Genomic DNA, 27,738 nt, shown 5'->3' on the forward strand with positions numbered 1-27,738 from the left:
TCTCCAATTTCAGGTAGATTTTTCCTTCAGGTTGCCCCGCCTCAATCCCTTGGCCAGTATTTCTGGGCTGCTCCACAGAAGGCTCATCTCTCCCATGTTCTCCTGTGAGACTCTTCTTCCTTCAAACACCATCTCCTCCAGGGCGACTTTGTAGGACTCCCACAATCCTCCGCACTTACCTCCAATATAACTCATAACTCAGCGAATAAACTATTTACACATCTCCCCACTGGACTCCTGAATGGAAGAGCCAGCACACAGACACACACCTTCACCCTGGGCCCCAGCGTAGAGCACAGAGGAAGTACTCTGAGAAGGGGATAAATGAATAAATGATCTGCACAAAGCAAAACATCCCTCCTGTGATGCAGCTTCCCTGGCATCTTTGTGGGGAAGCAAAACCAACAAAAGGCCAAAGAGTGGAGACATCAACAGGTCTGCAAACACTGCCTGGTGCTCAAAGGAAAGTGTCTCATGGAGGCAGGTATTTTATACTCTCCACGTTTAGCTTTTTCTTCTCCCCATTCCACACCTTCTCTAAACCATCTACCTCTCCCACCAGTTTTGCAACAGAAAATGAAAACAGAAATCTCTCTTAAGCATTTTTTAATTTCTCTATTATTTGGTTTTCTAGTTTGGTGCACGTGAGCTGTGGTTGGCTATACATCACACAGAAGCTGACATGTCTCATCCTGACACACCCGTAAAACAGAGCACGTATGAATCAGCTGGCACGGTTTTGCTTCACCTAGTTGTTATTGCTGAAATCTCTATTTCTAAGAGCACAAAAGAACATTCCTTGAATCTACGGATGAACGAGGACAGAGTGAACAGCAGCCTGATGTGCTAGGATGAGAGACCCAAGACATGGGCGCCTGGGTTTCTGCGAGAGATGCAAATGACACAGACGGGAAAGCCATACACAAATCCCAGAAAGACCAGGGCAGCTGGGGAAACACTGCAGAATGACATCCCATCTATCACCCCCTCTGGCTTTCTTGGTCCTACCAGATTCTGAAATCAGCAGGAAGGCAAAGGAAGCAGTGCCTACTCTGGCCTCAGTTGCTGCGTGAGCATGTTTTCCCCTGGAGCCCTCAGCAGACCTCTCCTGTGCAGGCTCACCGACCTTCCCCTCAGCAGCCCTTACACCCCCAGCTAAGCCCACGTGAGCCCCAGGCAGGCCTTGCCCAGCTCTAAAAAGTCTTGCCCTCAAAGGCCTGAAGATTGAAGGCAGTATCCAGAAACTTCTTCAGAGACACCAGGTGAGTGTTCCTGTTTCCTGTGGCTGGTGCAGCCGCTGGGTCCCGGCCAACATACCTGAGGGAGGAGAGACAAGATGAGGGGAGGATGGGGCCACTACAGTGGGCCTCCATTAGGCCTAATCCTTTTCATCATCCTGCTGAAGAGATGAAGAGCCTGGGGCTCCAGGAGGCATAGCACTGGCCTAAGATCAAAGGGAGATTTGAGATATGCAGGAGGTTCTCTAGTTCAGTTCTGGCTGCAGAACAAGGGCAAAGGTTTGCTCTCTGTAAGGTGGCACTGACGGGGGTCCCTGATGGGGAAACCGACATGTCCCCAACAGTCACAGAGCCAGTAAGGACTGGTTCCAATGCAGCCCAGAGAAGGCAGTGGCCTTTTCTGAGGCAGGAAAGCCAGAACGGAGCCTCAAGCCCCAATGCCCCCCAGCAGGGAAGAGGTGGTGGCAGCCCTGCACCCAGCCTGGTACCAGATGGGCCGCGCCCGGCGCAGGATGGTCATGAAGCGCGGGCTGATATAGTCATAGTAGCCCATGTTCTTGTGCTCCTCCTGGCACCACACCAGCTCTGCGCCTGGGTACTTCTCTGCCTCTCGCTTGACCAGGTCAAAGGGGAATGGAGAGATCTGGGGCAGACAGGGAGAAAGGGAGCTTAGCCGTGGGATGGGGGGCAGCTCAGCTCCCCTCACCGGCCCCAGACCTGGCCCTGCCTGGCACACTGCCCAAGGCCACGGGCTGGCAATCTGACTGCCCATCACTCTGACCAGGTACCTGCTCCAGGCGTGTGATGGCCACTTGCCCCTCCAGGCCCTGGCTGCTCCGCTCCTTCACCAGGTCATAGTACACCTTTCCCGTACAGAAGATGAGCCGCCGCACCTGCCCAGGGGTTCGTGCTGCGGCTCCGTCCTCAGGAATCACCCGCTGGAAGCTGGTCCCTAGGGGACCGACAGGGCATGGTACAGGCACCGGCTCCCAGACGGGCCGAAGAATCCTGGGAACAGGCCTGCATCCCAGCACCCCCAGGCTCTCCCCGGCCACTGCGACTAGCCCCGAGTTTAGATCTGTGGCTGCACTGGGCACCTCTTCAGCCAAACGATGGAGAAGGGGACAGATGAAACTTGAGCTATCGTAGGGAGAGAGGTATAGATAGGGGCTGGAACCAAGGGCACAGCTTTGGGACCATCAATATTCAAGGTGATATGGGGGTATGATGGAAAAAGCCCTGTGGGGAGAGAGAGTGACATCACAGCCCCATCTGATGGCACCATTGTTGGTCCTGGACCCGCGCCCCATCCAGCCGTGCCCACCTCCTGCATGCACTCTGGCCATCCGATCACCCAGCTGGAAGGCAAGCAGCTGTCCCTGGAGACCACTGCACATTCCTCCCTCCCTCAGGCCCACAGTCGAGCCCCATCTCTAAGTCCTGTCCATCTTTCTTTCCTGAGTGTGTCATGTGCCAGGCACCAGGCAAAGCATGCTGCAAAAACCTCTGCAGAAGCTACTGTAGTGTCCCCGCCTCCCAGGAGAACACAGAGAGACACAGAAGGTAACAGGCTGCCAGGCACCACCAGAGAAAAGCCAGCCCCAGGCATCCCACCCAGGAGGTCCAGCCCCAGCCAGAGCTCTGAACTGCCAGCTCAGCCACCTGCCCACACCGGAGGGACACCCAAACTCACACAGGTGAAAAACAAACGCCTGTCCATGCTGCTAGGCCCTTCCTGGACAGACCTGCCTGGCCCCCTACCACCCGGGACTGTTTTCTAAGACAGCTCTGCTCTGCCAAGCCGCCACTGGCTCCCATCTTAACTCCAACACTTGGTCGTCTAGGTGCTTTATCTCACTGACTCCTGACTCCCAGGTAAATGAGGCGGAGGGCTCCTAGAGGGGCACGGTGTTCTCAGGACCAGTAATATCTGGCTCATGAGTAAAGAAAATGTATGAGTGAGTAACACTCAGGGTGCTGTGAACCAGCAGAGTCCACCGGGGCCCCCACCTCTAAGGTCCCCTGGTACAGCCAGGCCAGCCCACTGGGGCCAGTACACTCCTCTGCCCTGGTGCTCAGCCCAAGTGACCCGACCCAGCCAAGCCAGCCGGCCATGCGCCAACTTCCTACGCCGGCCACTGGTGGGGACCATGCAGGATTTGCTGCAGGGCCCCCAGAGCCGCAGAGGCGAGGACAGAAGAGTCCCAGTGGCAGAGGCCATGCCATGGGCCAGCAGGCCGCACACCAGCCACCTCTCCAACACGCCCAGGCACATACCGGACACCATTTGGTCAAAGCTGGACTTGGCCTCTGGGTGCCTCAGCAGAGACTTGGGTGTGAAGATGATCAGCTGGAAGGGAAACAGGTGCCCAGCTGCCAGCTGCCCCAGCAGGCCAGGGCCCCTCCCGCATGTGGCCGCGGCACCACTACGCTGACGGCTAGGGCGGCTCACCGGCTTGCGGAAGGGCAGCAGGATCTGCCTGCGCAGCACGTGGAAGTAGCTGGCGGGGGTGGAGCAGTTGACCACAATCCAGTTGCAGTCGTAGAGCTGGCTCACCTCAAAGTCCTCGGTGAAGGCCTGGGGGGACAGGGCATGGCTGGGAGGTGGCCTGGCCTGCCTGTGGTCCTGGGGCCTGGTGCCAGTGTGCCCCTGTCCTGGGTAAGGTGGGCAGCACTCACGGGGTAGGCATCCGAGTCGTCATTGCTCATCTGCAGGAACCTCTCGGGCCTCGCTGAGGAGTGCTCCGGGCCCTGGAAACAAATGCCACATGGCCCAGGCTGGCCGAGTGGGGGTAGGGGGGGGTCACATAGGACAGACACCTGGTCTTGCAGGGACCCAGGTCTCAGGAGTGTAGATGGATTCTCAGAGAAGTTGCCCTCACTCTGGAGCCTTGAAAGAACCAGGAATGTGGGAGAAGAGGAGGAAGGCCTCCTGGGGGTGGGGGTGGGAGTGGGGGTCCAGCTGGAGCCAGCAGCTGCGGACATGCGTGGTGGGAGTATGAGGCAAAAGTCCAAGGTGAGAGGTCCTTCCTGCAAACGCTCTGACTGCAGCGACTGCTGCTCCGAGCCGTGCTGTGCCAGGCACACTTGAGCAGACCCCACACACAGCCACCAGCCCTGAAAGCAGCCCGGTGATACAGGTGATGTAGACAGTTACTTTCCAGGTGAATAAGGGCAGGGTAAGGAGATGAAGAAACAACCCCAAGGTCACTCAGCCAGGAAGGGCAGATCTGAACCCAGGGATGGCTCCTCCTGCCGCCCTTGCCCACGTGGGCTGCTCCGGCCCATGAGCACAGACTGCCCCACAATGACCTCTAAACTGGCTCCCCAGGCGACAGCGTGACCTGCACCATGGCTGCCACATGCCCCTCCCTTAGTGGGGACTCAGCACGGACCCAGCACAACAGGCACCAGCCAGGCCAGGCCAACCCTCCTCACCCAGCCTGGCTTAAGCTCCACTAGTGAGAAGCCTTTAGTTGGTGACCTTGGGCAGTTCAGGCCCCTCTCCTCAGGTGTGAAATGGGAACGGGACCAACACCCAGTCCTGTTCCAAGGATCCCACAGGGTTTTACACAGCATGTCAAGTGCTCAGTGTGGCCAGATCTGGCTCTGAACAGCCATGCAGTGGTGACACATGATCAGTCCCTGACTGGATGACCAGTCCTAGTTGAGGGGGGCCTCAGGGACATCCACTGCAGCCCGACCATCCAAGGTGGGGAAAGACTTGCCCCGGGTCACACAGCCAAGCCCACCCTGTGCAGTGCTGCTGCCCCTGTCCAACCCCGACCTGGTCAGGGTGCACAAGCAGTGGGGTGGCATCTCGTGACACTCGGCTCCTCCCCTCGCCTCCCCTCCCCCACTGGCCTGCATGTCCCCTCTCCCCATGTGCGGCTACACAGGCTGGTCACCGAGACGGGGACCAGAGGACAGGAGGACTGCACAGATTAGGTTCACATCCAAGCCACTAGCTGTGTGACCTTGGACAAGCTAGTCCACCTCTTTGTGTCTCTGTTTCCTCATCTGGAGAATGGGAACAGGGCCTACTCCATTAGGTTGTAAAGATTAGAGAATTTAACAGATGGAGGGTTTTCACGGAGCCTGGCACATAGCAAGCTCTCAGACATGTCAGCTACTCCAAGTTAGTAACGGGAAGGTCACGATCGACTTCAGACGTCTGCAGGCCCCACCCTAAGCAGACCCATGTGTTCCAGGGGCCCAGAGGGTGCCCTCCAATCCTGCACTCAGGCAAGGCTCCACCCACCCTTCCCCGGGCCCTGGCCAGCAGGCAGCCCTCACCATGCCCTCCATGCCGTGGGGCAGCAGCAGCACGATGCCATTGTGCCGAACCCACTTGGCCTGACCGCTGCTGATGAACTGGTCGATGATGCACTGGGCCGTGTTGTGGAAGTCTCCAAACTGAGCCTCCCAGAGGACCAGGGCGTTGGGGCTGGCCATGGCATAGCCCAGCTCAAAGCCTGAACAGAAGACACCGAGACAGCCTGCCACACGCTTTTACTAAGAGGCAGTGGCTCCACTGAAACGCAGCCCGTTCACAGACCCTCCCTGTCCCAGCCAGGCCTCCCAGCAGGCCAGGAGGAGCCTGGGGACTCCTTGGGGCCCAAAGGCCAGGATTTCCCTTCCTGGGAACTGAAAACATGCCGGGAGAGGCCACCCTTAGCCCTGACTGGCTGTACGGCCAGCTCCAGCCTTATCTGACAAAGAGTCAACAGATATGCTAAGGAGGCAGCAGGATCCGTCTTCCAAGAGGAGCCCCCCAAATATGTGCAGGGTTACTGAGAGGAAGGGGCAGGGACAAGTCTCTGAGGGTCCCTGCTTCTGGGAGGATGCAGTGAGGGAGGATGCAGGCCAGCTAAAGATCAAGCAGAAGGAGAGAGTGCAGGAGACACAGTCTGGGGAGCCCCAAGCCTGGGGAGGGGACCTCAAGACAGGGATACTGGGTGCAGCACAATGGAGAAAAGACAAGGGTCAGGAAAGTGGAGCAGCCAAGCCAGGCTCAGGGCTAGCTGCTGGCTCTGTCCACAGGGACTATTGGGTTTTCTGGGCCCACTGGGGCTGGTGCCCAGCGACAGGCCTCTGGTATCCAAAGAGCCCCTCCCAGGCAAGCAGAGACCCCCAAGTGGGCTCCCTGAGGGGCCAGACAGGACAAGCCCTCATCTCCCATGTGGCGTTGGGGTCCCTCAGCACCCAGCTTTACCCCAGGGGTCTCTGAGCCTCTCGGCCCCTCCTAGGCCCTGGCCCGGCCCCTCCCAGCCCTAAGCTCAGTCCATGGTCAAAACGGCAAAGACAGGACACCGTAGGATGCAAGCCCTTCTCTGGTCCCTCAGTGTCTCGGCCCACCTGACCTGCCCCCAGTCTCACCCACCCAGAACTCCATACTCCGAGAGAGAGCTGTTGCACACAGTGTATGGGGCCTGGTCAGGCCAAAGGTGGTTCATGGGGACGCACGTCCTCCGGTCCACTTCCTGGTCATGGAGAACATGGTGCCGGTGACTAAAGAGAGACAGACATGGAAGGGGTGAAGGGCAGGCAGGCTGGAGCCTCTTCACCCAGAGCAGGGGGCCGGGCAGCAGGAGGCAGGCAAGCCCTCAGCACTGTGCCAGGAAACCTACCAGAGTCTCACAGGATGACGACACCAAGGACGCCCTGAAAGCCAAAGCAGCCTGTCGCCTCCTCCAGGCAGCCTCCCTCCCAGCAGCGCCCACATCCCACACACTAGGGGTTTTGGAGCACAGACCTCAGAGATTTACCTACAGAAGGACCCGACAAGACCTGCCTCGCGGACCCCCAAGTGCTGGGTAGAGCCCAAGACCCTGAGACCTCATACCCCGAAGACGCTGTGCCCCTGCCCATCCTGCTAGCCCTTCACGACCTTGCCTGCCCTGCCCAGAGTCACAGGAGGCAGGGACTGCATAATGGGGGGGACCTCGTTCACCCCACGCCCAGCGACGACTCACATGTGGCTCACGGTGCAATGGAGCAGCCCCTGTGCCCCTAGCTGGAGCAGGGCCAGCAGTGACAAGCAACTGAGGCCTGAGAAAGACGGCCTGTTGGATCCTGGATGTCACAGCACCATGACTCACTAACATGGCAGTGACCGAGCCAGGACCCAAAACATCTGGGGCCCCACACAGAGAAAACATGATAGGGACAACTGACAAGTGTAAAGTCCCTCACCTGGACTCAAAGAATCAACTGTGAACAAGCCAGATGGGGAGGGCTGCCTTGACAGCAGTGTACACACACATGCACACACACGTGCGCTCACGCAGGCACACACATGCGCACACACATGCACACAGGTATACACATGCACACACGTGCACGCGCGCACAGGCACACATGCGCACACACACGCGCACAGGCACACGTGCATACAGGCACACACACACACACACACACACGATGATCACAGATGACTACAAGCCTTGGTATCAATCAACAGCTTGGGCCAAGGAGTCAGCTCTGCATGCTTGTCCCATAGGGGTCAGAGAGGTGTTCCAGCGGCCCTCTGATGGCTTGGCCCAAGGGTGGGGGCTGGGGGTGCTGATGGCGTTACCTCTGATTACCTCAGCCAGACAACAGCCCTCCGCGGGCTCCTCAGACAAGGTCTGGAAGGAGGAAGGGCCAGCTCCACTCCAGAGCTCCTGGGCTGACTCCGGGAGACCCAAGCACAACTGAGCCCTCAGCTCCCCCACAGGCTCAGTGCGGAGAAGACCAATGTCCACAGGCCTGGCGCCCAGAGTCCCGCCCTCACCTGAATGTGCCCCTCTCCACGTCCTGCCCGCTGAGCCGCACGTGGATGCCCTCCTTGAGCAGGGAGCCGAAGGCCATGTACTCTGCCAGGGCCCAGTCTACCATCCGATTCTTGGTCATGTCTGCAAGGCCCCGAAGGATGCGAGAGAGGCCTGTGGGAGGGGAGGGCCAGCCTGAGGGACCCAGGGGCTTGGCCACTCCAGGGGACAGCCATAGCCCCAAGGACCGGGGCCAGGTGTGCAAGTTCTGTTACACCCCTCCCACAGAGCAGAGGGACCTGGCCAGGCACGCCTTCTCCAGCACCACCAATACGATGGGCTGGCCTGAACCACCATCCTCCCCAGACTCCCCGGTGGGAAGGAGGAGCAGGTACGCCATATGTACACACTGCATGCCCTGAGTTGGGTACATTCCTCACAAGCGCACAGAGTGGACTGTCCCCACTCACCAGATGAGGAGACGGAGCCTCAGAAGAGGGAAGTCATTTACTCACAGTCACACAGGTATAAAGGTGCTTGGATTTGAGCCAGGCACGTGGGCCATGCTGGGCTCCTGTCAGCCCTACACCTGCCCAGACCCCCTGTGGTGTACACACAGAGTGAGCACCTCAGGACACCTGGGCCTCCATGTACATTGTGGGGGAAGCCCCTCAGAACCCCCCACATGCTGGTCAAAAGGAGCGCAGGTACCCCACTACCACCTTGGGGGCCCTCCAGGCTGCCCAAGCAGAGGCCACAGCCAGGATTTGTAGCCAGAAGCCAGCTACTAGCCCAAGCTCACCCAGGAAAGGCAGGGTCACCTCTGTCATCCATCTAGGCTGCCAGCAAGCTCAGTACTTCCGCCCCCCACATTCCTCCAGGGAAAGCACTTGCTTCCCTGCTCTCCTTCTGCCTGACCCAGGGACCGCACATAGGCCTGGTCTCTGAAACACAGCTAGGAGAGTGGCATCCACATCTGCAGGGCCTGCCTGAGAGGGGCAATTACCATGCGCACCTCACAGGGTGGGGCGCAAACAAGGCTCTAAGAGCATGGCTGACCCACCAGTCACCAAGTGGGGATGCAGGCCAGGCCTCCCTGACCTCTGAGGCCATCTCTCTTGGGGGACAACATCAGGTCTGGGACAGTGGCCCACGCTGGAGCCTGCACAGCAACCTCACCCGTGTGGATCTTAAAGTCTTCCAGGGGCACAGAGCTGGCCACGTTGCCGATGTGGGTCAGCACGTCCTCAGGAATGCCTGTGGCCGGGCACGTCATACTCTTGGGCTCCCCATCCACATTGAAGAAGCCTGAGATGGCAGAGACTCTGTGCACTTTTGGGTGGTGGTGGGGCCTCAGATCTCCATCAGCCTGCCTCCCCAGGATTCAGGGCCCACCCCTTCCTTGACCCCACCTGGCACTCAAAGCCTGAGCCCATCCTGGAGAACTGCGACAACTGATAGTCACAGCTCCAGCTCCTGCACCTACCCAATGTCCTCCCCTGGGCTCCTGCGGGAGCCACTCCCTGGGCCCAGGGTCACAGCCAACTAAGTCCACTCCAGGGAGGCCCTCTGAGCTCCTACCTCCCAGGGAGATCCTCTGAGCAATACCCCCTGGCTCTCCCCACTTTGGTGCCCACCCACCCTCGCTCAGCCCTCCTTTTCCAGAGTTCAGCTGCTCACACGTGCTCTGAGGGCAATGCTAGCCCCCCTCTACCCCAACCCACCCCAACCTGCAGGAAGCAGCCCCAACAGCCTCAGGGGTCTCAGGAATAGAGCCTGTAGCCTCTGGGCAGGGCCGCTCTCATCCTGGGCCCAGTGCTAGAGTCCAAGGCCCAGGCAAATCACTTTTGGCCACACAGCTCACTCACCGGGCCAGGGGGAGTCCAGCCAGTGCTTTATGTGCAGGATCTTTTTATCCTTGGACCTGCCATATGCCTCCTCACAGATCCGGTCATATTTAGCGATTTCTTCCTGAAATCAGGGTGAGGGCATGGATGGAGGCAGCGATGCAGTGGGCAGCCAGAGGCAAGGCAGACCTGGATTCATAAGTCCTGGTCCCCCTCACCACATTCTAGAACTCTCTGTCTGCAGGGACCTTGTGGCCAGAGGCCAAAGTCTGAGAGTTCAGGGATATCCTCGACAGAGTTCTGGAGGATCCCAATCAGCAAGAGACTTGGGAGAGGCGGGAAACCCTCAGAGCCCTGTCAAGGAGGGAGGACCGACATGGCATCAGGTAACTGTGGGGACAAACCCGGTTCAGGGCCACCTCCTGCAGGAAGCCTTCCTGGACTCCTGCCTGAGCCTTGGCTTCCCCATCACAGCATTTGCTGCATCCCACCAGGTTATAAATGTCTTTGGTCCTCATCTCCCTTGATAACTGGGGTCTGCTGGGGACAAGGACCATACTGGCTACTCCTTCAAATACCAGCTCCCAGCACTGGGCTGGCAACATCAGCAACCACGCAGGGTCCCGGCTCCACCACGGCCTACCCCAGGCATTTGTGAGGCCGCCCACCCACCTCGAACTCCTGCAGGGTGACCGTGCCCTCAGCAATGAGCTTGTCTGCGTACTTCTTCAGCACAGGCACCTGTCTGTGGATCTGCTTGTACATGAGCGGCTGCGTGAACATGGGCTCATCCATCTCATTGTGGCCGCGCCGGCGGTAACAGACCTGCAGGGACAGTGGAACACGGGGCTCAGGCCCTGCCCGTCACTGCACAACTGGAGCACATCTGGCAGGGCACACGCTCTGAGGCCCCTGAAAGGGCCCCACTACCACCTCTCACTGATGTCCCTCCCCCAAGCCTTTGTACAGATTGCCCTTGTGGCACTAAACCTTTTGTATCTTCCCAGCCCCGACTGTCGAAGATACTGCAGACCAGGCATGCTCAGCACAGCAGAGACAGGCTGCGCCCCCGGCCCCGGCCTCGCCCCCCGGCCCCGGCCTCGCCCCCCGGCCCCGGCCTCACCCCCCGGCCCCGGCCTCCCTCCCCAACCCCGGCCTCACTCCCCGACCCCGGCCTCGCCCCCTGGCCCTGGCCTCAGCCCCACGACCCACCAGGTCTACAACAACGTCTTTGTTGAAGGTGTTCCTCCACTCTGCCGCTACGCTGCACACGTATATCACGGCCTCTGGGTCATCTGCGTTCACGTGGAAGATGGGAGCATTGACCACACGGGCCACATCGGTGGGGTATGGTGAGGAGCGGGCCATTCGGGGGTCTGTGGTGAAGCCAATCTGCAAAGCAGGAGGAACTGGCAGCGTCTCTGTTTACTCAGAGCTAGACGTCTGGGTCAGAGAGCTGGCGGGGGCTGGGGAGGGAAGGCCTCTGTCTCAAGGTCCATCAGGTGTGCCCAGGAGGCACGTGGGACAAGAAGGGACAACCAGACGTAGCAGTAGGTTCCACAGGGAAGCATGCCTGCTCTTTTCTCCTGCAATCATTTCCTACAGTGGCAGGAGAGAGCACAGGTCTGTGCTCCACCAGTTATTAACTGCACAACCCTGGCCAAGGCACTTAAATCACCAGAGCCTCAGTGTCCTCATCTGTGAAAAGGGCTCATTAAATCCCTATCGCACAGGGATATCCTGTGAAGTTGTTAACCCAGGGCTTCGGAGGCACAGAAAAAGAGCTGTCACTAAGCACAGCTTCCTGAAAGCAAGGCCTGTGGGAGCGGCAGTCTAAGCCTGACTGCCTCACGTGGGCTAAGGCCGCAGCTAGGACCATGACGCCCACCTCTGAGCCAGCCAGTTACAGCCTTTACTGCTTTGTCCTGACAACTTTCTCCACGATGAGAGATAAATAGATGAGGTGGGGGGGCTGGGGAGAGCAGGCATCCTGCCTGACACCACACCCTGGGACGTGACGGAACAGTGGTCTTAGAACCAGGACCATCTCTTCCTCTCAAAGCGCTGCCTCGATTTAGGGAAGAAGGATGCTGACGAGGCCTGACATGCAGCCAGGCCCTCACCTGGTTGTTGACAACGACATGCACGGTGCCATTGGTGGTGTAAGAGGGCAGGTCGCTCAGGTGGAAGGTCTCATACACCACACCCTGGCCTGCGAAGGCAGCATCCCCATGGACCAGGATGGACATGACCTGCAGGGTAAGGTGTGAGCCAGGAGGAGCCCCCAGACCCAGCCTGTGCAGAGCTCACCCCCTCAGAGCCCACCCCTCAGACCCACTCTCACACCAGCCCCTCAGGGCCTACCCCTCAGGGCCCACTCCCCAGATCCATCCTCTCAGACCCAGCCCCTCAGGGCCCAGGTGAGTTGAATTCACCTTCTTGCCCTGGGCGTCCCCGCGGTAGAACTGCTCTGCCTTCGTCTTCCCCTGCACCACAGGGTCCACAGCTTCCAGGTGGGAGGGGTTGGCCACAAGTGACAAAGTGATATTTCTGTTTGTGACCCGGTTGATCCTTTCATGGTACATGCCGAGGTGATATTTAACGTCTCCGGAGCCCTGGAGGTTGAGGGGAGGCCTGTCATCTCAGGTAGATAGATCAAGCCCCCAGTGGGGCTGAAGGACTCCAAACTTTGCTCCCTGGGAAGGCTTGTGCTGTCCCTGACCTACCCCCTCTTCCAGCCACCCCCCACCCCTGCACACCCCTCCTTGCCCTCCAGGCTGGCCTGAGAAAGGCTCAGAGGGCAGACCAGCTGCTCCCTCATTAGAGCCCTTCTGCATTTCAATTATGTCCCCCTGTCATGAATGACTGTTGAGTGGGACAAGGCTAAGGCACCAGGAGGAAGGGGCCGGCCAGCCAGCATCAGTGAAAGCAGAGAAAGGAGGACGGTTCAGGCATGATGTGGAGACCACTGGCCAGGCCTCTGGGCAAACACCAAAGCTGAGCTCCTCCTGACTCCTTACAGCAAAGTGACTAACAGTGTACATGTGAAACATGAAAACATCAGAGGAAAACATGCAATTTTATGGCCCTGGAGTAGGGAAAGCCTTTCTAAACCATGTACAAACCTCAGAAGCCATAAAAGATAAGGCAGCTAAAATCTGATGAATTTGTCACAGGGGAAGCAAATCCACGCACAGTGCTAGGGGAAAAAAACCTCAAGCTGAGAAAAATATAAGACAAATGAAGGCAAATGGCTGGCTCCCTAAATATATAAAGCACTTTCACAAATCGGTAAGATACAGCCTAAAATCCCACAGAAAAATGTGCAAAAGCCATGAAGAGGAATTTACAGAAGAAATATACATGGCTTAAAAACACGGAGATACTCAAATTCATAACAAAGACATATGTTAAAACAATCACGTTTGCACCATTCATGTTGGCAAAGATGGAAAGACGGAAGGAGGGTCCTTGTGCACATCATGGGTGGGCACGCTGCTGTCTGCCGGCTCTGAGGACAACAGGCCTCGCCCCTCAGAGCCAGCCATGGCCTCGCTCAGACACCACCGAACACAGTACTCACACACACGTGCACTCATTCCAGCACCCTAACACCCATTGAGAGATGGCGTAAACCACAGGGACACGCAGAGCTCATGGAGCTGTGTACTGCCATGACACAGTGACAAGTCACTAAGTGAAAACAAAGTGTCGCAAGCTGCTCCCCTGGCCTGTTACAAATAAGGCTGGACTGGACAGATGTGTGTTTGTACCTGCATGGGACACTTCTGGACGTACACACCTTAATACAACAAACACTGGCCACAGTGGAGCCTCCGGGAGCAGGAAACGTGGCTCGCCAGGAAAACTTGCTCTCGTTATAAGCTTTTTTTTTTTTTTTAAACAATGCTCATATTTCTTCTTAAAACAAACAAACAAACAAAAACCCTAAAAAACAACCTAGTAAATACTTTCTTTTTAAGTACCAACAGAGGAGAGAGCAAGGCCGCTGGACTGAGGCCCAGCAGGGCAAAGGCGTGGGGGGTGAGGCATGTGTGACGTGTGTGCCACGAAGATGCTGTGAGCAGAGACATGTCTGCTCTGCTCACAATGCACAGGAAACCATCCTGACCTCTTAAGGCTGCCCCCGGGGAACACACGACTGAGGCCCTTCTGGGCTGGAGGACAGGACGTTGGGCAGAGGCATGGCCCGTGCCACAGTGAATGACTTCAGGACTTCCCTGCACTGTTCTGGGGCTCAGTTTTCCCAGCTGGAAGCTGGGAGGCTTGCCCAGATCCTCCCAGCCATCAGAGACCACAGCACTTGCTCCTACACGCCTTAGTGGCCTCGCGCAAATATTGCCAGCCTCCTTCCCACTCTGCTGCATGTCTGTCCATCTCAAGGTCTGTCTGAACCTGGAAACTCCTGGCCCAGTTCCTCCCCAGCCCACCTCCCAAATACCCGGCTCTCCAAGGGTTCTGAGACCTGGGCTTGGCACCCACCTCGTCGGCTGCCTCCAGCTTGGGGTCAAACTGGCAGAAGATCTGCTCCAGGTCCTTGCGGATGACGTTAGCCAGCACATTCAGCCGGCCCCTGGAGACAGAGGGGGCGGGGCTCTTACCTGGCACAGAGGCCACCTCCCCCAACAGGACCCAGCAACATCACAACGCTCCCTGCCCACCTGGTACCTAACAGAAGCAGCATGGAGTCTGAGGGAACCCCCTTTCCCCAGTGGAGCCCAAGAGAGGCCTAGCCCTCATCCTGTCTATAAGACGTGAATAACCCTGGCTGGCCAGTTCCCCCCAGAGACACACCCCTACACATCAGACTCAGGAGACCCTCATGAGCCGGGAGCCACCAGCCTCACAGCAAAGTGCCCACCCTCCCCACCTAACAGTAGAGCCAGCCAGGCATCTCGGCCCCAATCTGCTAACGCACCATAGAGGCTCACATGAGACCTCCCACCCAGCCCAGCAGCATCCTGGAGAAGGATAGGGGAAAAAGAACTACCCTGACCCTAAGATCAGAAGTTACCAGAGGACCTGTCCAGGGGAGCTGAGGTCTCGGGGGTGGGGTGGGGGGGACAGGAAAGCAGCCAGGGACCAGGGATTCTCCAATCCAACTGAACTTCTCATCAGGGGGCAGTTTATTCAGGGGTGGGCACCAGCCAATGAGGGTACACTTAGCCCTAAGAACTCACCCCCCAAAGCCCACGAACAGATACCAGCCCCAGGCACACACATACCCTACCCCGATCTCCAGCTCCACATGGCCTTGTGACAGAAGGGCAGCCCTTCTCCAGGTAGCCTCTCCCCCCGTTCTGTAGGGCCACGGGAGCCATATAAACAACCCTCAGTCCCTTCGGGCAAAGCCTGCCAGCCTCAAAGGCCCCCCTCAACTATGGAGGCCTGGCCCTGCTCGGCATGACCCTGCTGTCCCCATATCCCTGAGCCCTTCCCAGGCCGAGAGCCTACCCAGCACCACCACACGGTCCCAGAGCTGCTCCCGACCACCGCGTTCCATCCTCTTCCACAGGTCCACTGAAGCCACGGGCCCATGCCACCTCAGACCATGGGGCTAGCTCTGCCTGACCGTGACCAGACACCGGGCATTTCCAGGCCCCTCAGAGCATGAAGCCTGTGATGGGCAAATGCCCAGCTCTGGGCAGGCCAGCCCACAGAGTGGGGACCTTTTCACACTGCATATGGACCCCTGGACCCCCTCATGCTGATGCAGTCTGAGGCTGGCCCAGTTGCTCATGAAATGGTCACAGGAAATGCTCGGGCTTTGCCTCCCAGACTGCTCAGCACGTCCTCTTATGGCCCATTCGACAGGACCCCTGGCCAACTTCGTTTGTCCCCGGGCTATATTCCTTATCAGACCACAAGCTCCAGCTCAGAGGTCAAGCCAGTTGCCAAGTCAGTCTTCCAAGTCTTTATCAAGGTCACAGGGAAATGTGCAGTCAGCCTGCAACCAGAGGAAAAGACCCCTGGCTCACCTCCAAAGACCTCCCTCCAGGGGATGGCAACCAGGTTCCACCTGCCCAAGCCCTGCCCACACTTCCCTAGGACATGCCCCTTCTTGTCCTCAAGAAGCACAATACAACCCTTTTCTGAACTCTTGACCCTGCTGGGGACAGTGGCAACGTGGTGAGAGAAAAACAGAATCTGCGAGAACCTGGCTCCATGCAGCTTTTGCCAAGTGCGTGGCTCTTTCTGTGATGAGCAGACCAGGGCCCAGGTATGCTGAGAATTTTCTAGGCCACTCTGCCTCTACCCTCAGGTCCTACCAACAGCCCTGCTCTGATTTTTATCCCTTCCTTTCCAGCTCAGTCTGCTGGGCCTGGAGGAGAATGGAGTGGGCTGTGCAGGGGAGGGAAGGGGCCCACCTGTGTGGCATCCCCAGGATGACATTCTCAATCCCCATCTCACTAGATTTGTCAATGATGGTCTTCAGGGCAGGAATCATGACCTCACAGCCCTCTAGGCCAAACCGCTTCTCTGAGGACCATTTCCGGGCCAGGAAGTCTTCGAACCTGCTTGGGGAGAGAAGGGAAAGGAAGACGGGGCTGGGCTCATGGGGGCTGCTCATGAGGGCTCGCAGCAGGGTGCCCAGAACAGAGGAAGGTGCAAAGTTACCTCCCTCCACATAGTCCAGGACCTGCCACACACACCATGACACCCCCCCAGCAAGGAGCACAGGTCCTCCCAGCTTAACCAAAACCTCTGCCTACACCCGTTCGCAGCTATCGGCCTTTGTCCTTTCCAGTCAAACTGCTCCGATGAGCCATCTCCCTGCTCCCAGCCCCTGCCCTCCTCACCCATGTACACTGCACACGGCTCCCTCACCAGCCGAGACCTCCTCATGGCTCAGCGCACATTACAGTCCACACCTCACTGCTCAGGGATCTACTGTGCACCCAGCAGCGGTGCCAGCTGCTGCTCTAGGGCCCCAGTTCAGAGAAGGTGGTAGGCAGTCAGTGGTGCCCACCGGCAAGGCCTTGCTATATTCACTCAGCACAGGGACATCTTTCTGCCCAAATGTGCCCAAGCCACTTTCTGCCACATCCACCCCTGCTCGGCATGCCCCTCCTATCCTGTTCTCTCAGGGCCCCCATCCTGCCCACCCGCCTGGCTCTGCCTGAGCACCAGCCCCAGTGCTCCCCCCATGGCTGCCCCCAAGCCAGGGGCTGAGGCCTACTCAGTCCTGCCCTCCCATGCCAGGCATCCTCCTAGTTTCTTAGCCAGGGCCTGGGACCCCTCGCACACCCTGGAGCAGACCCTCCAGCCACTCGGGCAGTCCGGGGGTGTGCTGAGGGCCTGACCTCATGGAGCGCACCAGCCGGGCCAGGAGTCTCCGCTTCTCCTCACTGGAGAACTGCATCACACCAGGGGTCTCGAACTTCTGCCGGATCCACTGGCACTGCTCCACGTCATTGATGAACATAAACTCCAGGCCGATGTGCTGGCAGTAGGTGCTCTGGGGGGACAGGTGGGTACTCCCTGAGAAAGTGGGAGGAGGTCCAACTGCCTGGCATCTGGAACAGAAAAGGCAGTGCCCTCCCTCCCTCTGGCAGGCTCCAGAGAGTTCCATAAGGTGTGCTGACACACATGCCTGTGCTCACCTCCAGGCGCCGAATGATCTCCCGCAAAGAGAGGGTGTGCTCAGAGCCCCCGATGAAGGTGGTCGTGGGCAACTGGAACTCCTTATCCAGGTCAGCCTCCCGTAGGTCGTAAAAGGCTGGGGAGGCACACACGGCACAGGCCAGGTGGCAGAGAGGAGGAGAGGGGGGCCCAGGGGGGCCGCAGCAGTGAGCCCAGGCACCCCACCAGTACCCCTGGTACCCTCCTGCCAGGTCTAGCCTAAGCTCAGGGATCCTCTGTCTGCAGGGAATAGGGGGTGAGAGTCAGAGCCCAGCTTGCCACCAGGGTGGGCCGGACAAGTCTCTCAAGCGTGCTGAGCCTGATGCACCAGCTAGGGAAGATGGGGCGACATTCCTCACAGGGACACGTGCAGTAGATGGGTAAGGGTCAGAAAAAAGCCTCCTGGGCTGCTCACTGGGCCCCGGTACCCACAGGCACTGCTGTCTCGGAGTCCCTCACAGGGCACAGGTACCAGCTGGTTCTGGCGTTACCAGGGCAGTAGGAAAGGGTACTGACTCTCACCCAATTTATCAATGGTTGTGATTAAGTCTGAGGGCACAAAGGAGTCCAGGTCTGCGTCCAGAATGCCCAGGGGGTCCAGCTGGGCCACATGATGTCCCCGGATCTGGGAGAAAGGGGAAAGGTCAGGCAGGGCCAGGATACAGCTGGACGACCCTCACCAGGAGTAACGCTGTGGGCCCCGGACCCTCACCTCCCACTTTAGAATCTCAAGTGTCCATATGTCTCCAGCCCCCAGTCACTGCACAAGTGCCTACAAGGTCCCACCACGGCCACTGAAGTGGCAGGAGATCAACTCTGTTTAAAAGTACAACATGCAACTTTTAAAAACAGCAATGGATGCATACACAGAAGTAGTCACTATGGTACTATCAGGAATTGCAAAATTCTAGAAACTTCCCAAATGTCTATCAACAGGAGACTAGCATACGGATATGGGAAATCCACGCAGGGGAGTACTAGAGAGCTGCTAAAAGAAATGAAGAAAATCCCTATCAGCTGCTCTGAGGTAATCTCCACAAACAAATTATAGAAGTGTATGGAAAACTACCATTGTCTATGACAGGGGAACTACAAGTAAATATAGGCATTTGCATTTATTTGTATACATACAAATAAATATATGCATTAGAAGAATAAATTGTAAATTAAGAAAACCAGAAAATATGAAAAATTATCTATGGGGAAAGGATGAAATAGGGTAGAGTGGCAGAGCTAGAAGCTAGACTTTTAAGAATACCTTGCTTTGAAGATTTGACTTTGGAATCTTGTAAATATTTTATATCACTATAAAAAAAATTAACTTTTAAAATTGAAAGTAAAATGAAACAAATGAATTAATGCATCCATTTGGTGGCACGATGCACGGAGAGGAACTATTCCAACTGACTAATAGAATATTCCCTAAAGCAAACAGAACTGCAGGGGAAAATTCATAAATTCATTTCCATTACCAATCGGCAGTGGTAGTGTTAAAATTGTGTTCTAAGACTGTTGTGTGGGGGCTGTAAGAAAATCAAATAAGTCATTGTATTGCTATCTTGGAGAACCTCTATTTTTGGTGTCTTTAAAAGGAGATGGTGAGATAAGATGAGGCCGAGGATAAACCTGAAGTCTCACGTAGAAGCATCAGTATAAACCCATAAAGTATGTTACCTTAAAAAAAAAAAAAGTACTTCCAGGCTGTAACCACTGAAAGGGCCCAGAAGTCATGATCAAACAACAGCAGTAAAGACTGCCTGCATCCCCTGGAGAACTGGTGGGTCCCAGGACGGAGCAGAAATGTACACGATGACCTCGAAGCATCTGTCATACCAGACAGCACAAGGGCGCTCAAAACAGCTGGGGCGGAGAACAAGGGCACGTGCTGAGCGAGGATGTGGGTCATATGTGTAATGATTGAAGCTCATCAAATATGTGTAAATTCATGCATTCATATCATACAAAAAAAGATAAATATTCATTGGCCATCTTTGAAGGATGTTAAGGAATCACCTCATAATTTTGAAAATTCATCAATAAAAAGGAAAAATCAAGCACTGATCCTGCCTTTCCTATACAATTTGTACCTCAGAATAAATGGAGTTGACAAAAGGAAGTTTCTCCTGATAAAATTTTCAGGTAATGAAGACACAATTAGAATGTCACCATTTTTACCACCCCTAAAGAATTAATGTATCTAGGAAGTAATCATCCATAGCTGCTAAGTGATGAAGGGCCATCACTACCAGGAAGCTGATTTTGAAACAAAAAAAGTCAAATCTATATTGAATAAAGCTTCTAGATCTAGCTCCCAATTTACAGAAATTACATGAGCAAAGGGACAGATGAAGTGACACCATGGGGATGTAATCAGCAAAATCGAGACTCAGGAAAATTCTACAGGATAAATAACCACAAAAATGTCAGGGAACACAAAAATAAATAGAAAGGAACCTGCAGACTACAAGAGACTTAAGAGCCACATCAACTTAATCACAAACGTGGCTTTATTTCGATACTAATCCAAACAAGCAAAAAAAAACAAAATCGTAAGACAAACAGCCAATTATGAATACTAGCTGGATATCTGATGAGTCAGGATTATTGATATTATTTTTAAGTGTGATAATGCTTTCGTGGTGTGTGTGTGTGTGTGTGTATATATATATATATATATATATATATATATATATATATATATACATATATTAGTTTCAGGTGTATAAAGCAATAGTTTCAGGTGTATAAAGCAATGTAATAATAGACTCGTGGTATATTTTTTAAAGAGCCTTTATCTCTAGAAATCCATGCTGAAATGTTCGATGAATGAAATGCTATCTGGGATTTGTTTTAAAATAACCAGTGGCCAATGGGGAGAGCAGGAGGTGGGTAATAAATGAATGAAGACAGGCCCTGTACTGATGGCGCGGAGGTTCAGTACATAATTCTTTTACCTTTCATGTTTGAAAACGTCCATAATAATAAATGTGTGGGGGGAAGGGGGAAGTACGGTGTACAAATGACTCAAACCAGAACTCTGCCTCTTACTGGCCTGTGAGAAGCTACAGCCCCCAGCTGGTGTTCACCATCAGGCATAAACTTTGGTGGATTTTCACTAGGCAGATACAGAGTAACGTGCCTGAATGCAGAGAGTACCATACTGGGAGGCCTCTCTAGAGTTAGTCTTGGCTAGTTACAGAAATAACGGCAGCTGAAGGGCTGGCACCAATATTACCTCGTATATAACACAGAGTTTTATAGACTTTGTTCTTTGTTTTCAAAGTCAATGGGTTAAAATCATTTTCTGCTTCTTTCAGCCAGTTGCTCCGGGATGGCCCACAGGGTGCCCCGTCCTGCCCACCGGCACAGCTGGGGCACAGGAGTGCAGCTGTCAGCCCACACCATGGCTCACTCAGGACCAGGCACCTCTTCCACTTGCTAAGGCCCCCACCCCTGCTTCCTGCAGCGGCTGCTGCTTCTTCCCCAGGGGCCCCCGCGATGCCCTTGCCCTTCCTTCTGCACATCAGTAAGACAACTTTCTCTTCTGACATGTCTTCTGCCACTAATTCCTGGAGAAATCCCAGCGGCTGCACTGGTTTTGGAGTGAACACACAGAGCAGCCCTCCCATTAGTCCTGTTCAGTCAAGACCAAGAATATGGAATGTCGTCAGGACTGCTGGGTAAAGCAGGGGCCCAGCCTGGGGACGCGCAGGGAAGAGCCGAGTCTCCAGAACAGCAGCTGGTTGAGAGAGATGTGTTTACTGAACTGTTCACTCATCCCATAAACACTAATTAAGTGCCTTCTGTATGTCAGTCCCTGTCCTCTTGGTATGCTCAGTCAAGAGAAGAAAACAGCTATTAAAAAGGGTCAATCTACTCAACTTTCATTCAACATTTACTGAAATTGATTACTTGCTAAGCCTGCCTCTAGGTACTGGGGCACAGCAGTGTGTGGCAGGTAACACTCCATAAGATAGACCACACATAGAAAAGACCAGAGTGGTGTAAGTGACAGAGAGTAGCAGAAGCGAGAGCCACCCCACAGATGGCTTGGAGAAGGGGTCTCTTAGATGACGCTGGAGCTGAGCGAGTTTGGTTCCTGTCAGCACCTGCCAACCCCAGGAGTTGGTCCCACCTCACAGCCTGTGCCTGCCCTGCTGCTCACCTGGTAGGCCCGGATGAGGGACTGCACAGCCAGGTGGTCCTCCACCAGCTTGCTGCTCTTGGTTCGGCTTGAGACTGCTGGCCTGCTCTCAGGGACAACAGAGGGAGACAGTGGCTGAGCCGGGCCACAAGATGCTTCCTCACTGGCTTTCCGGAAGAAGCTGTCCCAGGACTAGGCAGAAGCAAGAAAACTGCCAGGTCAGGGCCTGGAAGGAGTGAGGGGTGGTCCTGGCTGGGGCCCCCGGGGATGTTGAGTGTTCCTCCACCATCATAGCTCTCAGAGCCTTCCCAAGACCATGCCAAGAGGACCCTCAAATCCAATCCAGGCCCCGAACCCAGAGCCAAGATCTCTCCAGGACCCAGCTAGGTAGGGGTTTGGGGGAGGCTATAACTTGTGACCCAGAGGCTTTAGGTGGCAAGGGGCTTCTACCACTGAGGGAAACATGCCCTCACACACAGTGGGTTGGAGGCGGCCTTTGTGCAGGGCAATTTGGCAAGCAGGCCCTCAACATTTTCAACGCATGTATCTTTTGAACTAGCAATTCTGCTGATCGAAATTTATTCTACAGATGTACTTGTACAGGTATGCCTAGATGTATGTACAAGATGTTCCTTATGGGACTTTATAAAAACAACAACATAAAAACAATCTAAGTGGAGATCAACAGGAAACTGGTTAAATAAATTATGATAAATTTAAATTCTGGAAGATTACGCAGTCTTTACAAAAAATAAGGCACATTTATTATTGTAGATGTGGACTATCACCGACATATACTGTAAAGTGAACAAAGCAGAGAGGGTTATGCTGTGCTACTATAAAGGAAGTAAAAGGCAGCTATGCATATGCCCGAGTACCACCGTGTTCTGGCAGAACACAAAGGGCTTTCCTCTCACGGTACTGGTGGAGAACAAGGTGGTACAAGTTCTGTGGAAAGCAACTTGGCAAAACCCATCAATGTTATATACACAGGGCTCTCTGACCCACAAGTTCCACCGTGGAGAATTTATCCTACAGATAGCTGTACATGTGCAAGATGAGAACACACAAGATTGTGCATTGCAGCACTGATCGTGACAGCCAGACGGTGGAACTGAGCCAGATGTCTGGCAATGGGCACGGATGTGGCACATCCATACAATGGAATGTTATGCAACTGGAGAAAAAGAACAACGAGGCTCTGACGTACCGACATGGAAAGATCTTGGAGATGTGTGCTAAGTGAAAACCGCCAAAGCACAACAGTGCTTACATTTTACTTCTGTATAAAGGGGAAATCTAGAGTTGTGTTTGCAGTAAGCTTACCTAAAGAAATGCTCTGAAAGGATACAGAAGTGAAGAATAAACTGGGATACAGATAGGTGGAAGCTGAGCAGATAGATGAATTAGGAGAAAGCATTTTTACTAACTCCATACGATTTGTTTTGGGATCATGTGAGCGTGAGTGAAGAGGAGACACACTACCTGCACTTTTCACTTTCGCCCTCTCTTTTTTTTTTTTTTTTTTTTTGCCATCAGCAGGTATTTATTTTCTCGGTTACCTAACTACATAACAAGAGGCCATCTGGAGACAGCACAGCTTGACGAAGAGGGCAGGGGCAGGGGCAGGTCTCAGACCAGGTGTGGTTGAGCGGGGCATTGTCAGGACTTCTCAGGCCAGCCCATCACCCACGGGCTGGTTCAGCAATAGGAAAGCAACAGCCTTTCCCCACCCAACATGAGGACAGGCTCTTTTACACACAGAAATGATGAAGGACCTGACAAAGAAACCTGCCCAAGATCACACAGCTGGCAAGTTCCTTCTCCGCACTCTCCCCTCCACAGCCCGGCCCAGGAGCTTCCCTCCCACACAAAGGGCAGGGTGGGGGTGCCAACCTTGTGGACACTCTGGGGGTTTTCCAGCCAGGCGAAGTACATCTCCTCCATGTAACTAGAGCTGCCTCCACCTCTGCTGCTTGGGAACGTGGCCGATGGCCCAGACCTGCTGCGCCAGCTGAACCTCTGGACATCACATGGGGCCAGAAGCCTCACAGCCTGTGCCCCCAGCCGGGATGGCAGCAGCCTCAGCTGATTCATTCTGGACATGGGCAATGGAGGAGAGGCATAAACCACAGTACCAGGACAGAGGAGGCTCTGGAAGCCAATCTTTCACTCATCTGGCATGTGTCGTCCTACCAGGCAGGTGGCCCTGGGCAAGGCAGTGACGATACAGAGGAGATGGGGACAGTCTGCCAGCCCTACTGGGTTCACTGCCTAGTCGGAGATCCCAGCTCGATAAAGTCCACCCACTGCTTTGGCACTCTGAGCCCCAGTCCTGCTGTGTCCCACCCCAGCTCCCTCCCTGCCATCCCCCAAAGCTTGGTACAGAGACAAGTACAACCCAGGCCCTGCCTCAGGGAGCTCCCAACCCAAGTCCTGGAGCCCACTCAGAGGGCCACAGGGCACGTGCAGTCAGACTGCCCAATAAGGAGTAGGCCACGCAGCTGGCCACCCTGGAACTTGGACAGGAGAATCCTCCAGGGGCTGGGCGCGCCATGCCCAGTCAGGAAAAAACCCGAAAAAAGGGACCTGGCTAAGTAGCACTATGTCAGGAGGCCACGGCACAGCTGGGTCTCTGGTCATTATGAACAAAAGTGACCAGTGACCTCATCTGCCTGCAGTTCTGACCCAGAGCAGCCTCCCAGGCCAGAAGGCCAATGACATGGGTCTCAATGGTCCCACTTCACAGAGAAGGGAAAGTACTAGGGGCCACTGGAGGGGAGACCAGAAGGCAGGCCCATGCCCAGCTCTCGGTTGGAGCCACCATCAGCTTCCATACCCAGCCTAGAGCTCACACGCAGCAATGTCACTCAGGACAGCTAACAGCTCAGGGGCTACCTACAGGCTGAAGTCCACCCAGGCTGGACAGGAACGAGAACCTGGAGTTTATCTCACCCCTGTTATGTCATCTGCCCTTTCCCAGGGAAAATTCCTGAGTAACAGTAGGAAGCTTCGTCCAGAGGAGAAGAATTCTGAGAGCCACCTCCAATCCTGGAAATCCCCCTATCCAGGCAGGTGGAGGGCCCACTCAGGTTCATGCTGCCCCCAGGCCCTGCCACGTCATCTTACACAGGACGTGAAGAGTAGGATCTCTGCCCACACCCCTCCCACCACAGCTGTGAGCAGAGCCCCCTTCTCTGACCCAGCCCAACGCCTCTGGGACACAGAACAGTTCCCCCGATGCTCGCTAACACTCTTCTGCCCAGAGAATGGCAGCCTGGGAGTGGGCTGCAGCACCAGAGCCAGCGGCAATGCAGGCAGGAGGGGCCTGCTTCCCCGTGTACAATTCAGTCCCAAAAAATGTGCCTTCTGGGGTGCAACTGGCTCCCCAGTCCTGTCTGGGCCTGGCCCTAGGCCAGTGCACCTGGAACCTGGTGTGCTCAACCAACACGGCCCCTCCGCCTCCACATCAGCTCAACCAAATCACGAAACCATTTGGCTGGGCCTTCTGCACGGGGTCAGGCCCCAAGGCAGGACAGGGCACAGTCCTCCCAGCATGTCCCCTCCCTCTGTCCCTCCAAACTCACATGAGGCAAAGGGAAGGGGAGATGGTCTCCTTAAGCAAGAGAAAGTGGGCTCCTCAGGCAACCAGCAGCAAGTCTGAACAGAGGAAAACTAAAAAAGCAAACATATATCCCAGTGCAGAAAGGAAGGAGGTGGGTTCAGTTGGAACCTGAGCCCCAAGTGCCCCAAGCTTCCTTTCCACACACTCAGCCCCTGAAGCTTTGGACCACCTGCCCAACCCCACCACCAGTGACGCCAGGCCCTACAGCGATGGCCACTAGGGGCTGGCTCTCCCTGGAGCAGCATCTCTCTAAGTGCAGGATGAGAGCTGGAGGCATGGGCTCTCGGGTCAAAGGGCCGGGATCCCAACCCCTGTTCTACCTCTGACCAGCTCTGAGGCCTGAGCAAACACAGGGCTGCCCTGGCCCAGATGGCCAGTGGGCCCAGGAACTACTGGCCCAGGCTGTTAGAAGAATCTAAATAACCCTCGAAGTTCTACCACCTCTATTCTAAGGCGAGGGAAACCAGACCCCAAGACCATCCATCGTGAGAATAAAAATAAAAGCACACAGTGAGCCCTGGTTCTGGGACAGGCACTATGGTCATTTAACCCTCTCGACAATTTAATGAGGTGGGTACTTCGATTAGCCCCATTTTATAAACAGGGAAACTGAGGCACAGAGAGGCTAAGCTGGTGAGTGATAGGGCTGTGTGTGGAGAGCCTGCACTCTCCTCACCATGGAGTCAAGATGTAACCCAGATTTCATCTAGACTATGCACTTTCCAACGGCTGCAGTCAGAGCTGCTCTCTGCCAGCACTGACCCCACCCCCACAGGGGAATGGGATGGCTCAGGAGGACAGTGACAGAGCCTGGCTGTGTCCAGCCTGGCTCAGTGCAGGAACACTGTGTTTTACAAATACTGAACTGTCCGGGGCAGCCACAGGACACCGCTGTGGCCTTCACCCAGCCTGGCAGGAGGTCAGTCAGCCAACCACCTCTGCCCCCATCCCAGCAGGGCTTAGGGACCTAGGAACCCTGGAGGACTGGGGACAAAGCCAACATCAGTATCGGGAGCCAGAACCCCAGCCAGCCCTTCCAGGTGCTTCCTACACAGGCAAAGGGCAGCAAGGAAGAGTCAGAGTCAGGCACCTTGCGCCCCCTACCCAGCCCAGCCCCTGGTGCACTACCAGGCTGGGCGGCTCTTGAGGGGGGGTATCCTCTCTAGGGACAAAGTTAGTACCATCCCCACCCACATTCCCAGAACTGTAACAACTACAGACATCCCTGGCCACTAATCCCCCCACACACAAGGCCCTGTCTGGACTGCCCCGGGGAGGACTGGTCTGCAATACGCCCACTGCAGAAATCAGTTACTAGAGATCCCAAGATGGGAAGGGCCCTACCCAAGACCTTGAAGCCAGGCAGCAGCAGAGCCTGGACTCAGATTATCAGTCCCTGCATTCTGAGAACTGGGTGGGCTTTTCTCAGGAATAAGCACCAACTCTAGTTTGCTTAACCCAAGCGAAGGCCCAGGAGGCAGATTCCAAGGTGGGAAGCAGGATAGGGAGGGGGTGTGCTTATTTACTTGGCAGAGATGAAAGGCCTGAGCTAAAGCCCGTAGGTGAGCAAAGTACAAAGGTAGATGGGGGCTGTTCCAATATCTTAAGGGACGTGTGGTGAGGGCTGCGAGGGCGGTCCCTGGAGGAGTGGTGTCAGAGTGGGGTCCTTGGGGTCGGTTAATGCCCAATGCACCCTTTTGGCACCTCTGGGTTACCCCATCTCCCCTCCTTCTACATCTCCCTGGGGGTGGGAGAAGCACTGCCCAGGCTGGCTGTGGCCTCAGGCCAGTCTTGCCACTATTAGGGCCTCAGTTTCCCTGTCTGTGAGCGGAGACAGTGGTTAAAACCGTCTATAAGGGCTCTGCCCCGACGAGGTCGTGAGACTTGAGGCTGCCTCCAAGTCCTGCCAGGCACAGAACGCTGACCCCTCCCCATTCCCAACGCGGCTCTCCTCAACCCGGTCCCTTAGGAGGGGGTGACGAGCAAACAGCAGGCCACATAAGGCAGGGTGGACAGTCTGTAGTCTTCGGGCTGGAGAAACGCAGGTGATACCTGAAACCCCACCGTTAGTGCGTCGCTCCTTTACGCGAAACACTTGCACTCGCAAGGTAGGACCTGGGGGAAGGGCTGGGGGTCCTAGGGGACGCCGCGGCCAGCCAAGGGCAGAGCCAAGGTCACGCTCACTCCCCATCCCGCCTTCCCCGGCAGGGACCCGCTCAGGACTGTGGGCAGCGGCGCCCCAGGACACGGGAACAGGGAGCAGAGAGGAATCCCCCAAGACGGCCGGAAAAGACGCGCAAGGACCCGGAGGGGAGGGGCTGCCGCGCTCACCCGGCCGGTGGGGTTCCGCGCGGCAGCGTGGTCCGGAGTCTGCAGGTCGGGGGAGTGCGCGCAGGGGGTGCGCGGCGCGCTGTGCCAATTATTCGGGTCACGTGACGCGACGGCGCTGGCCGCCTGCGAGCGCGCTCCTCGGAGACTCCGCGCGTCG

The 27,738-nt window shown here is 55.7% G+C and overlaps 1 protein-coding gene across 6 annotated transcripts; it reads right to left on the minus strand.

Moving 5' to 3' along the window:
* Positions 1–589: 589 nt before the first annotated feature.
* On the minus strand, positions 590–27,738 carry OGDHL (oxoglutarate dehydrogenase L). Of its 6 annotated transcripts, none has more exons than XM_074337262.1 (24): positions 27,582–27,681; positions 25,213–25,300; positions 23,522–23,723; positions 21,647–21,817; positions 18,004–18,106; positions 17,463–17,578; positions 17,163–17,317; positions 16,227–16,376; positions 14,341–14,431; positions 12,273–12,452; positions 11,961–12,089; positions 11,050–11,229; positions 10,510–10,662; positions 9,859–9,961; positions 9,170–9,298; positions 8,014–8,164; positions 6,622–6,749; positions 5,535–5,713; positions 3,918–3,989; positions 3,691–3,816; positions 3,516–3,588; positions 2,027–2,190; positions 1,727–1,881; positions 590–1,317 (listed from the first exon to the last, which is right to left on the minus strand). In XM_074337262.1, the coding sequence occupies exons 3-24, from the start codon at positions 23,720–23,722 to the stop codon at positions 1,194–1,196; spliced, it is 3,033 nt and encodes a 1,010-aa protein (XP_074193363.1). In that variant the 5' UTR covers position 23,723; positions 25,213–25,300; positions 27,582–27,681; the 3' UTR covers positions 590–1,193. The 6 variants fall into 6 exon arrangements, with proteins under 6 accessions (XP_074193363.1, XP_074193364.1, XP_074193365.1 ...); XM_074337263.1 differs by having other exon boundaries at positions 16,227–16,373; positions 27,582–27,679; XM_074337264.1 differs by having other exon boundaries at positions 16,227–16,373; positions 25,213–25,285; positions 27,315–27,641.

Source organism: Rhinolophus sinicus, linkage group LG07 (assembly GCF_036562045.2).
Source record: "Rhinolophus sinicus isolate RSC01 linkage group LG07, ASM3656204v1, whole genome shotgun sequence".
Lineage (NCBI taxonomy): Eukaryota > Metazoa > Chordata > Mammalia > Chiroptera > Rhinolophidae > Rhinolophus > Rhinolophus sinicus.